General features: G+C 37.5%; 1 protein-coding gene across 1 annotated transcript; it reads left to right on the forward strand.

Moving 5' to 3' along the window:
- Nucleotides 1–481: 481 nt before the first annotated feature.
- Nucleotides 482–1,589, forward strand: LOC135524885 (uncharacterized). Its single transcript, XM_064952738.1, has 2 exons — nt 482–519; nt 968–1,589. The coding sequence occupies exons 1-2, from the start codon at nt 482–484 to the stop codon at nt 1,587–1,589; spliced, it is 660 nt and encodes a 219-aa protein (XP_064808810.1).
- Nucleotides 1,590–12,381: the final 10,792 nt, after the last annotated feature.

Consider the following 12,381-nt stretch of genomic DNA (forward strand, 5'->3'; position numbering starts at 1 on the left):
CGCAGAGTGGAGACAGTGTCCTGAAACAGTCCCGTGGATTTTACGTAGTGACAGAAAACAGAGATGAGGACAGAGATACCGGTAGTGCTACATTAGTGGGTAGCATATTCAAACCCACACACATTATTGTCCTTGAGTCTAAGCAAGCCTGACAATACCTCCTATTGATGCTTCAAAGAATATAAACCAACCCCCCCCATCACCAACCATCAGAGCTGAAGTAGGCCTATATGCAAATACACCATTGTCCTATACTGTATGGATCTGTGCCATTACCATTGAACTGGACTGTTTTTACAGCATGAGCGGTCGTGAGTAGATGCACTTGTTTTGAGATCAAAGAGAAATCTACATGTACAGTAGCAACGTGTACACATGTGTACATTTGTTCATATCTTTTGCTAGTTAGTGAGTTATTAGCCCAATTATAGATCATTTGTAGTCAGTTATAGGGAGTGTTTGCTTCCTGCAAGAGCACAAAATGTGTACATTTCTAGACATCTTTGAAAAGCGAGTCAGGTAAAGAGCTTGTCTTAAAGGGGCGGTGTTGTATTTTAGACAGGCTTGAATAAGCTGTGTAGCCAATAGGCAGATGGTAGAATAATTTGTCTGATTCTCTGTAATAGTGGTATGGTAATATGTATGATATGATATGGTATGATAAAGTGTTTTTTTTGCATCAAACAACACAACAACATTTTCAGTCACCTCGTCTGAAGGACAAGTGAATTAACAGGTTAATGTCAAGCCCTGCATTGAACACCACACATTGGCTGCTACTGTAGGCTGAAAGATAGAACAGCTATTTCCATGTTAAAATGTTATGGGAGGCATTTTCTCCATTGTTTTTGATGGTAGGCTACTCTGGTAGGCCTACATTATAATCAAATATCCACAGCAGCCCACAGAATTTTCACAACATTCAAGTTTGCACTCAACAGACCTGAAATCTTATCAAATTCTTCAGAGAGAACATTGACCAACACCCCATCACCCCCATTCCCCCCATCACCCCCATCATCAACCATCACCCCCACATCATCAACCATCACCCCATTCCCCCCATCATCAACCATCACCCCCATCACCCCCATCCCCCATCATCAACCATCACCCCCATTCCCCCCATCATCAACCATCACCCCCATCCCCTCCCCCCCCATCAACCATCACCCCCCATTCCCCCATCACCCCCATCATCAACCATCACCCCCATCACCAACCATTCCCCCCATCCCCCCATCACCAACCATCACCCCCATCCCCCCATCACCAACCATTCCCCCATCGGGATATCATCAACCATCACCCCCATCACCATTCATTCCCCCCATACCCCATCACCAACCATCACCCCCACATCACCAACCATTCCCCCCATCCCCCCATCCCCACATCATAAACCATCACCCCCATCATCAACCATACCCCACCCCAACCACCCCCCATCATCAACTATCCACCCCATTCCCCCCATCCCCCATCATCAACCATCACCCCCATCACCCCCATCATCAACCATCACCCCCATCACCAACCATTCCCCCACCACAATCCATGGAGGGATGGAGGGATGGATGGATGGATAGAAAGATGGATGGGTGGAGGGATAGAGGTGTGGGGGGATAGAGGGGTGGAGGGATGCTGGGGTGGAGAGACAGAGGTGAGACACAGGGGTTGGTGTGGGCTGTCACAATAGCTGGTAAAAAAATACATTACAGTAATGCTTTGGTGTGAGAGGTTGATCAGATTTAGCAGTGGGGGTTTGTTTTGGTCATGTCTTCATGGACCCATTCACAAAGCTGTATCCACTACTTAGTGCTCTGGCTAGGAGCCAGTTTGTTTTGGGTAGATATGTTTGTTATAGCTGTTTTAATTGGCTACCAGTGTTTGGTTGTCGTAGCAGCGGGCATGCTGTTCCTACACCCGAGGGCTTTAGGCACCAGAAGAGTCTACTCTGCAGGATGTAACAGTTCACCTCACTTTCACTGTCGCTTGGGTTGCATCCCAAATGGCCACCTGTTCCCTTTATAGTGTACAACGTTTGACCAGGTCCCATAGGGATCTGTTGAAAGTAGTGCATTCTGTATGGAATAGTGTAATGAATTGGTACATATCTACTGGGTCCATCAGAGCCAGCTGGGAAGGAAACCAGGGAGGAAGAGAGGATGATAGCAGCAACAAAAAGATGAAGGCTTCGGGACGGACACACTGGAGAGGGACTGAGGCATGTTCACAGTAAAACTGGCCCGAAGATAATCTGCTCTACTCTGTTGTGTGATAAAATGCAACTTGCCAGAAATACACTCAGGGGCTCCCTGCAGAGCTGGTGACCTGAGTTAAAGTTTGAAAGATAGAGTGTTGTTGGAAGGAAAATGGTGGCAGTGGAAGAGAGAGAGAATAAAAAATGTGGGAAATGTAAACCTTGCCTTCACACATCATCTATCTGAGGGGAAATGTAAACCTTGCCTTCACACATCATCTATCTGAGGGGAAATGTAAACCTTGCCTTCACACATCTTCTATCTGAGGGGAAATGTAAACCTTGCCTTCACACATCATGTATCTGAGGGGAAATGTAAACCTTGCCTTCACACATCATCTATCTGAGGGGAAATGTAAACCTCGCCTTCACACATCATCTATCTGAGGGGAAATGTAAACCTTGCCTTCACACATCATCTATCTGAGGGGAAATGTAAACCTTGCCTTCACACATCATCTATCTGAGGGGAAAAGTAAACCTTGCCTTCACACATCATCTATCTGAGGGGAAATGTAAACCTCGCCTTCACACATCATCTATCTCAGGGGAAATGTAAACCTTGCCTTCACACATCTTCTATCTGAGGGGAAATCAAATCAAATCAAAGTTTATTTGTCACGTGTGCCGAATACAACAGGTCTAGAACTTACAGTGAAATGCTTACTTACAGGCTCTAACCAATAGTGCAAAAAAAAGGTGTGTGTGTGTGTGTGTGTGTGTGTGTGTTGGTAAGTAAATAATTAAAACAACAGTAAAAATACATTTGAAAATAACAATAGCAAGGCTATATACAGACACCGGTTAGTCAGGTTTATTGAGGTAGTATGTACATGTAGGTATAGTTAAAGTAACTATGCATATATGATGAGCAGAGAGTAGCAGAAGCGTAAAAAGAGAGGTTGGCGGGTGGTGGGACACAATGCAGATACCCCGGTTAGCCAATGTGCAGGAGCACTGGTTGGTCGGGCCAATTGAATGTATGAATGTATAGTTAAAGTGACTATGCATATAAGATAAACCGAGAGTAGCAGCAGCGTAAAATGGAGGAGGCTTGCCTAGAAACCATGGGACCAAGCAGATGAGGGGAGGATGAGGGGAGGAGGATGAAGGTATGGTAGTGAAATGCTTTATGTCAGAGGATGGGCGGAGCTTGTTTTAGTCAGGCCGTAGAGAATCATGTATGAGAGAACACTAAGAACTCATGTCCTGACATTCAGAAGAGGCTCTGGTCTGTCTACAATTAAAAAGCTATTACAATGACAGGATGAAAGTCATATGGAGCCTGATAAGATTGGGGGGGGGGGGGGTATTGTTATTGTGTTAATACATTTTTTAAATAAAAAATATCCACATACAAACGACAACATACACACACATACAAACATCCACAACATCACCCCTAGAGCTTCACCCCTAAAACATCACCCCTAAAGCTTTTAGAGAGAGGTTTAGTGCTTTTATATTTAAAAATCTCAACCCACCCAATTCATATTCATTATATAGATAGGCTCGTTTTATTTTGTCTAGTTTAGCGTCCCAGATAAAGCGGGAAAAAAATTGCTCATATGATTTGAAAAAAGAATCATCAAGAGGAGGCAGCACAGTAAGTGAGTAAACTGAGATATGACTAAGGAGTTAATCAGGGCAATTTTTACATAAATTGACAGGTATTTACCTCTCCATGGTTGCAGGATCTTGTCTATTTTTTACAAGTTTTCTATTGAAATTCATTTTTGAGAGCCTATTTATATTTTTTGTGATATGAATTGTATTCCTTAAAGATCCAATGTATTGTACATAATTAGGTTTTAGTCCAGAGAGTACAGAAAAGTTATCTAGATCTTCAATGAGACATTGCAGGGATCGAGCTTGCGGACTTAATACAAAACTTGAGTCATTGGCATACATGGCCATAATGAATAGATATGGTGACAGCGGACACCCTTGTTTAACTCCTTTTGACAATTCAAAACTCTCTGAGAAGTAGCCATTATTTACTATTTTACACTTGGGGTTGCTATACATTATTTTGTACCCATTTTATAAGAGAATTACCAAAATTGAAAAAATCCAGGCATCTATAAATAAAATCCAGTCTTACCTTATCAAATGCCTTTTCAAAATCCGCTATACATACAATTCCTGGCTCCTTACATGTTTCATGATGTTCTATTATTTCTAGTAGTTGTCGTATATTATCTCCAATGTATCGTCCATGTAAAAAACCTGTCTGAGTGCTATGCATTTTTGCATCACCACATTGAAGTGTAAGGGTCCTCCATTTTTTTAGACCGGGTCTTTATATTTGCCATCTGGTGCGTGTTTTAATAATAGAGAAATCAGACCTTTCATATTCTAAAGGATCCACCTTCCCTGCAAATTTTCTTGACTATTTGCACATGCAGGTTGACATTTTTGTTAATTAATATCATCACCCCATTCCTTGTTCCACGCAACTTCATCTAAGGATGTAGAGTGAGTTTCCTGTCAACAGTATATGTTATATTCATTTTCTTTTAGCCATGTAAAGACTGATTGTCACACCCTGACCATAGTTTGCTTTGTATGTTCTGTTTTGGTGTGATCTGAGTGGGCATTCTATGGTGGATGTCTTGTTTGTCTGTTTCTGTGTTTGGGCCTGATATGGTTCTCAATTAGAGGCAGGTGTTAGTCATTGTCTCTGATTGGGAGCCATATTTAGGTAGCCTGTTTTGTGTTGGTTTTTGTGGGTGATTGTTCCTGTCTTTGTGTTTGTTACACCAGATAGGGCTGTTTTCGGTTATTCACATTTCTTGTTTTGTATATTGTTCATTTATCATCTTCATTAAAGATTTATCACAACCACGCTGCGTTTTGGTCCGCCTCTCCTTCAACAGAAGAATCCCGTGACATTGATCTTCTTTTTTTATAATCTGCCTAACCATTACAATTATAACTAGCTATACTTATTTCACCCCTTACCATAACTAGATACTATTCTCAGGCTAAATTGACCATAATTAGTGCTTGTAAAGTTACTGCCATCACAGGTATTATGAAGGTCAAAACTAGAGCTTTCAAATGTCTGATATTTAGAATTCAAGAAATAGGTTCTAGCCATATTTGTTTTTAATTCCCTTGCCTGTTTGACTGTGAGTCAATGCCACAGATGTTAGAAAATTGAGACAAATTATTTGTGTAACAAATCTGAGTAGGTTGATGTGTCTGATATTGGATATGATATAATGAGAGTGTGTATGATGTCTGTTAAAGAGTAAGACTATAATGTGTGTTGTCCAAATAAATAACAACTCTGCCAATTTGCATGTTTGAGTGTCTATGTGTGTAACATGTAGTGCGTATAGCCTTAATATTCATAATTGTAATCCATATTGTATCACCATCCTAGTTGCATCATAATTACCTTTAACATAATTGAAAAACACATCCCAGCATTTCCATAACAATTAACGTTGCACATGATCATGAAAGAGACCTTGCATTACTCTAGAGATGTCTTCACTACAGTACTATTCCGTACAATTTGTTATTATTCCCCAATGCCCCTATTTTGATATCTTCCCCTTGCTTGTTGTAAACATAAACTTGTAGACAAATACATAAAAAAGAGACACAATAAACACATGAAATTATAAAACAGTTCTCGACAATTGAGAGAGCGAGGGAAGAGAAAAGAGAGAGATCAGGTGTGTATGTATAAGTCCGTATGTGTAAGCAAGCATGTAGTTGAGTATGTGTGTGTTCATATCCACTTCATAACATTCAGATATTTTAAACAGTTCCCATACCTTCTTTTTTATCATCACATGAAGTCCTTGTAGAATTTAGTACAGCCACTGTAATGGAGCTGTCTCGGAATAGCTGTCCATCTATAAAGAGTTTGTCCACATTGATAAAGGCACGCCGACCATCCATCCTTTGTCTTTGTACCGGATCTCATTTGGAAGTTGAGAGCAATTTCTTATTATTTTTTACTTTAGTTTATTTAGTAAATATTTTTCTTAACTGCATTTTTGGTTAAGGGCTTGTAAGTAAGCATTTCACGGCAAGGTCTTTTTAATTAATAAATTTTTTATTTCACTTTTATTTATCCAGGTAGGCTAGTTGAGAACAAGTTCTCATTTACAACTGTGACCTGGCCAAGATACAGCACAGCAGTGTGACACAAACAACAACACAGAGTTACACCTGGAATAAACAAACGTACAGTCAATAATACAGTAGAGAAAAAGTCTATATACAGTGTGAAAATGAGGTAAAATAAGGGAGGTAAGGCAATAAATAGGCCGTAGTGGCGAAGTAATTACAATTTAGCAATTAAACACTCGAGTGATAAAGTCTATACCAGCTTCTACAGGGTTTTGATTTGTATTCGTTGCAAGTGATAAATAAAATTTGATTTGATACCGAGGTCATTCAATGAAAATGTATTTCAAGTCAGGGATACAACAAGGATATCGCAGACAACAGAAGTAAAGCTGTTGTCCAAATGTTAAACAAGCATCTCAGATCTGTCAGAAAAGGAGGAAATATTTGCAAGCTGAAGTGAGTTTAACGATTGCATACAATCAGCTTTTCAAGAGCCATCAATGTCAAAAGGTTGCATAGCAAATCAAATCAAATTGTATTTATTTGTATATCTAAAGGACATAGCGGTGCTTAGTAATAAGGAAATCTATTCTCTTTCCACAACTCCTACCCATTACACAGTGTTTCCCTGTTACTCCTTATGGTCCCTTTCACATTGCATGTGTATAACATAAAAATAAAAAAATTACATTTTCACCAACCCAGCAATCAATTAATGTGGTAATGGAAAAATCAATTAACAACGCAATTAAACTGTTCTTATCCTCGCTAACAGTCTTCTCGTGTTCATTTACAACCTTTTCACAGCGGGGGAGAATTATGAAGTTATTTACAGGCTTTTAGCCATGCTGTAAACCGCTAGCTGTAAGCCGCTAGCTGTAAGCCGCTAGCTGTAAACCGCTAGCTGTAAGCCGCTAGCTGTAAACCGCTAGCTGTGTACGGTCATTCGGCCTGATCTGCACGGTATGTTTCATCACCAACACTATCAGATAAAGCCAATATTCACTGCCATATTTGTAGTCATATGATCAATACACAATGACATGGATTTCAGTTGAGATCGATTATCCCTCTGCTTCATGAATCCTCAATGATTCCGGTAAAGGGGTAGATGTCTGCATATCACATCTGTAGTAAGTATAGTATGTATGCATATCACATCTGTAGTAAGTATAGTATGTATGCATATCACATCTGTAGTAAGTATAGTATGTCTGCATATCACATCTGTAGTAAGTATAGTATGTATGCATATCACATCTGTAGTAAGTATAGTATGTCTGCATATCACATCTGTAGTAAGTATAGTATGTCTGCATATCACATCTGTAGTAAGTATAGTATGTATGCATATCACATCTGTAGTAAGTATAGTATGTCTGCATATCACATCTGTAGTAAGTATAGTATGTATGCATATCACATCTGTAGTAAGTATAGTATGTATGCATATCACATCTGTAGTAAGTATAGTATGTATGCATATCACATCTGTAGTAAGTATAGTATGTCTGCATATCACATCTGTAGTAAGTATAGTATGTATGCATATCACATCTGTAGTAAGTATAGTATGTCTGCATATCACATCTGTAGTAAGTATAGTATGTCTGCATATCACATCTGTAGTAAGTATAGTATGTCTGCATATCACATCTGTAGTAAGTATAGTATGTCTGCATATCACATCTGTAGTAAGTATAGTATGTCTGCATATCACATCTGTAGTAAGTATAGTATGTCTGCATATCACATCTGTAGTAAGTATAGTATGTCTGCATATCACATCTGTAGTAAGTATAGTATGTCTGCATATCACATCTGTAGTAAGTATAGTATGTCTGCATATCACATCTGTAGTAAGTATAGTATGTATGCATATCACATCTGTAGTAAGTATAGTATGTCTGCATATCACATCTGTAGTAAGTATAGTATGTCTGCATATCACATCTGTAGTAAGTATAGTATGTCTGCATATCACATCTGTAGTAAGTATAGTATGTCTGCATATCACATCTGTAGTAAGTATAGTATGTCTGCATATCACATCTGTAGTAAGTATAGTATGTATGCATATCACATCTGTAGTAAGTATAGTATGTCTGCATATCACATCTGTAGTAAGTATAGTATGTCTGCATATCACATCTGTAGCATATACAGTATAGTATGTCTGCATATCACATCTGTAGTAAGTATAGTATGTCTGCATATCACATCTGTAGTAAGTATAGTATGTCTGCATATCACATCTGTAGTAAGTATAGTATGTCTGCATATCACATCTGTAGTAAGTATAGTATGTCTGCATATCACATCTGTAGTAAGTATAGTATGTATGCATATCACATCTGTAGTAAGTATAGTATGTCTGCATATCACATCTGTAGTAAGTATAGTATGTCTGCATATCACATCTGTAGTAAGTATAGTATGTCTGCATATCACATCTGTAGTAAGTATAGTATGTCTGCATATCACATCTGTAGTAAGTATAGTATGTATGCATATCACATCTGTAGTAAGTATAGTATGTCTGCATATCACATCTGTAGTAAGTATAGTATGTCTGCATATCACATCTGTAGTAAGTATAGTATGTATGCATATCACATCTGTAGTAAGTATAGTATGTCTGCATATCACATCTGTAGTAAGTATAGTATGTCTGCATATCACATCTGTAGTAAGTATAGTATGTCTGCATATCACATCTGTAGTAAGTATAGTATGTCTGCATATCAGAACTGTAGTAAGTATAGTATGTATGCATATCACATCTGTAGTAAGTATAGTATGTATGCATATCACATCTGTAGTAAGTATAGTATGTCTGCATATCACATCTGTAGTAAGTATAGTATGTATGCATATCACATCTGTAGTAAGTATAGTATGTATGCATATCACATCTGTAGTAAGTATAGTATGTATGCATATCACATCTGTAGTAAGTATAGTATGTATGCATATCACATCTGTAGTAAGTATAGTATGTCTGCATATCACATCTGTAGTAAGTATAGTATGTCTGCATATCACATCTGTAGTAAGTATAGTATGTCTGCATATCACATCTGTAGTAAGTATAGTATGTCTGCATATCACATCTGTAGTAAGTATAGTATGTCTGCATATCACATCTGTAGTAAGTATAGTATGTCTGCATATCACATCTGTAGTAAGTATAGTATGTCTGCATATCACATCTGTAGTAAGTATAGTATGTCTGCATATCACATCTGTAGTAAGTATAGTATGTCTGCATATCACATCTGTAGTAAGTATAGTATGTCTGCATATCACATCTGTAGTAAGTATAGTATGTCTGCATATCAGATCACATCTGTAGTAAGTATAGTATGTCTGCATATCACATCTGTAGTAAGTATAGTATGTATGCATATCACATCTGTAGTAAGTATAGTATGTCTGCATATCACATCTGTAGTAAGTATAGTATGTCTGCATATCACATCTGTAGTAAGTATAGTATGTCTGCATATCACATCTGTAGTAAGTATAGTATGTCTGCATATCACATCTGTAGTAAGTATAGTATGTCTGCATATCACATCTGTAGTAAGTATAGTATGTCTGCATATCACATCTGTAGTAAGTATAGTATGTCTGCATATCACATCTGTAGTAAGTATAGTATGTATGCATATCACATCTGTAGTAAGTATAGTATGTCTGCATATCACATCTGTAGTAAGTATAGTATGTCTGCATATCACATCTGTAGTAAGTATAGTATGTCTGCATATCAGATCTGTAGTAAGTATAGTATGTCTGCATATCACATCTGTAGTAAGTATAGTATGTCTGCATATCACATCTGTAGTAAGTATAGTATGTCTGCATATCACATCTGTAGTAAGTATAGTATGTCTGCATATCACATCTGTAGTAAGTATAGTATGTCTGCATATCACATCTGTAGTAAGTATAGTATGTCTGCATATCACATCTGTAGTAAGTATAGTATGTATGCATATCACATCTGTAGTAAGTATAGTATGTATGCATATCACATCTGTAGTAAGTATAGTATGTCTGCATATCACATCTGTAGTAAGTATAGTATGTCTGCATATCACATCTGTAGTAAGTATAGTATGTCTGCATATCACATCTGTAGTAAGTATAGTATGTCTGCATATCACATCTGTAGTAAGTATAGTATGTCTGCATATCACATCTGTAGTAAGTATAGTATGTATGCATATCACATCTGTAGTAAGTATAGTATGTATGCATATCACATCTGTAGTAAGTATAGTATGTAAGTATAGTATATCACATCTGTAGTAAGTATAGTATGTATGCATATCACATCTGTAGTAAGTATAGTATGTATGCATATCACATCTGTAGTAAGTATAGTATGTATGCATATCACATCTGTAGTAAGTATAGTATGTATGCATATCACATCTGTAGTAAGTATAGTATGTATGTCTGCATATCACATCTGTAGTAAGTATAGTATGTATGCATATCACATCTGTAGTAAGTATAGTATGTATGCATATCACATCTGTAGTAAGTATAGTATGTATGCATATCACATCTGTAGTAAGTATAGTATGTCTGCATATCACATCTGTAGTAAGTATAGTATGTATGCATATCACATCTGTAGTAAGTATAGTATGTCTGCATATCACATCTGTAGTAAGTATAGTATGTATGCATATCACATCTGTAGTAAGTATAGTATGTATGCATATCACATCTGTAGTAAGTATAGTATGTATGCATATCACATCTGTAGTAAGTATAGTATGTATGCATATCACATCTGTAGTAAGTATAGTATGTATGCATATCACATCTGTAGTAAGTATAGTATGTATGCATATCACATCTGTAGTAAGTATAGTATGTATGCATATCACATCTGTAGTAAGTATAGTATGTATGCATATCACATCTGTAGTAAGTATAGTATGTATGCATATCACATCTGTAGTAAGTAGTATGTATGCATATCACATCTGTAGTAAGTATAGTATGTCTGCATATCACATCTAGTAAGTATAGTATGTATGTAAGTAGTAGTATGTATGCATATCACATCTGTAGGAAGTATAGTATGTCTGCATATCACATCTGTAGTAAGTATAGTATGTATGCATATCACATCTGTAGGAAGTATAGTATGTCTGCATATCACATCTGTAGGAAGTATAGTATGTCTGCATATCACATCTGTAGTAACAGCTATAAACGTTGATAACAGGAGTATATTGATATTCTCCATGGTAGCGTCCCAAATGGAACTGTTTTGACCTGGTCCCATTAAACCACTGCAGTGCACAATATCGGGAATAGGATACAATTTAGGACCCACCCACATAGATTATCAGTGACATGGTTATGGAACAGTAGTGAATTTAATTGGCTGGCCTCTGGTACGATGATCATATCAGTCTGGGTCCATAAGGATGGATAAATTACCAAAACTTGAGTGGGAGTTCGACATAAACTATCAATGTGTTGTTCTCTCATTGGATTGCGGGAAACTGTTCTCATGTCATTGGTAGAGAGAGAGACGAAGAAGAAGAAGAAGAAGAGAGAAAAATAATAATTATAAATCATACGTCTATGTCTTTCATTCTTACATTTCCATCCATAGGTCTCAGAGGAAAGTTGAATGCTCAGCTGATAAAGTCATGCAGACGTATATATTTTTTTCGATTCTAAGAAAAAATATTTTGCACATAAATGCCTTGTCATTATGATATAGTGGGGCTGGAAACCTTTTGTTTGAGTCCCAATTGACTCCCTATTCCCTACATTGTGCACTACGTTTGACCAGGGCCCTCATTTGGGACAAAACTCCTGTTCGCCCTCCTATGTTTATTGTTGACCAAACAACTTCAGTGCCTGCATGTTTTCAACTTCAGGGCTATTGATCAAAGTTTTAAATGGCTGCCATACTACATGGGGACTGTAGGGAGATTAATTTCCATCAATGTTCATCTGTAATTCATTAGCCATTTATACTGCAAAAC

This window comes from Oncorhynchus masou, chromosome 31 (assembly GCF_036934945.1).
Source record: "Oncorhynchus masou masou isolate Uvic2021 chromosome 31, UVic_Omas_1.1, whole genome shotgun sequence".
Taxonomy (NCBI): Eukaryota; Metazoa; Chordata; class Actinopteri; order Salmoniformes; family Salmonidae; genus Oncorhynchus; species Oncorhynchus masou.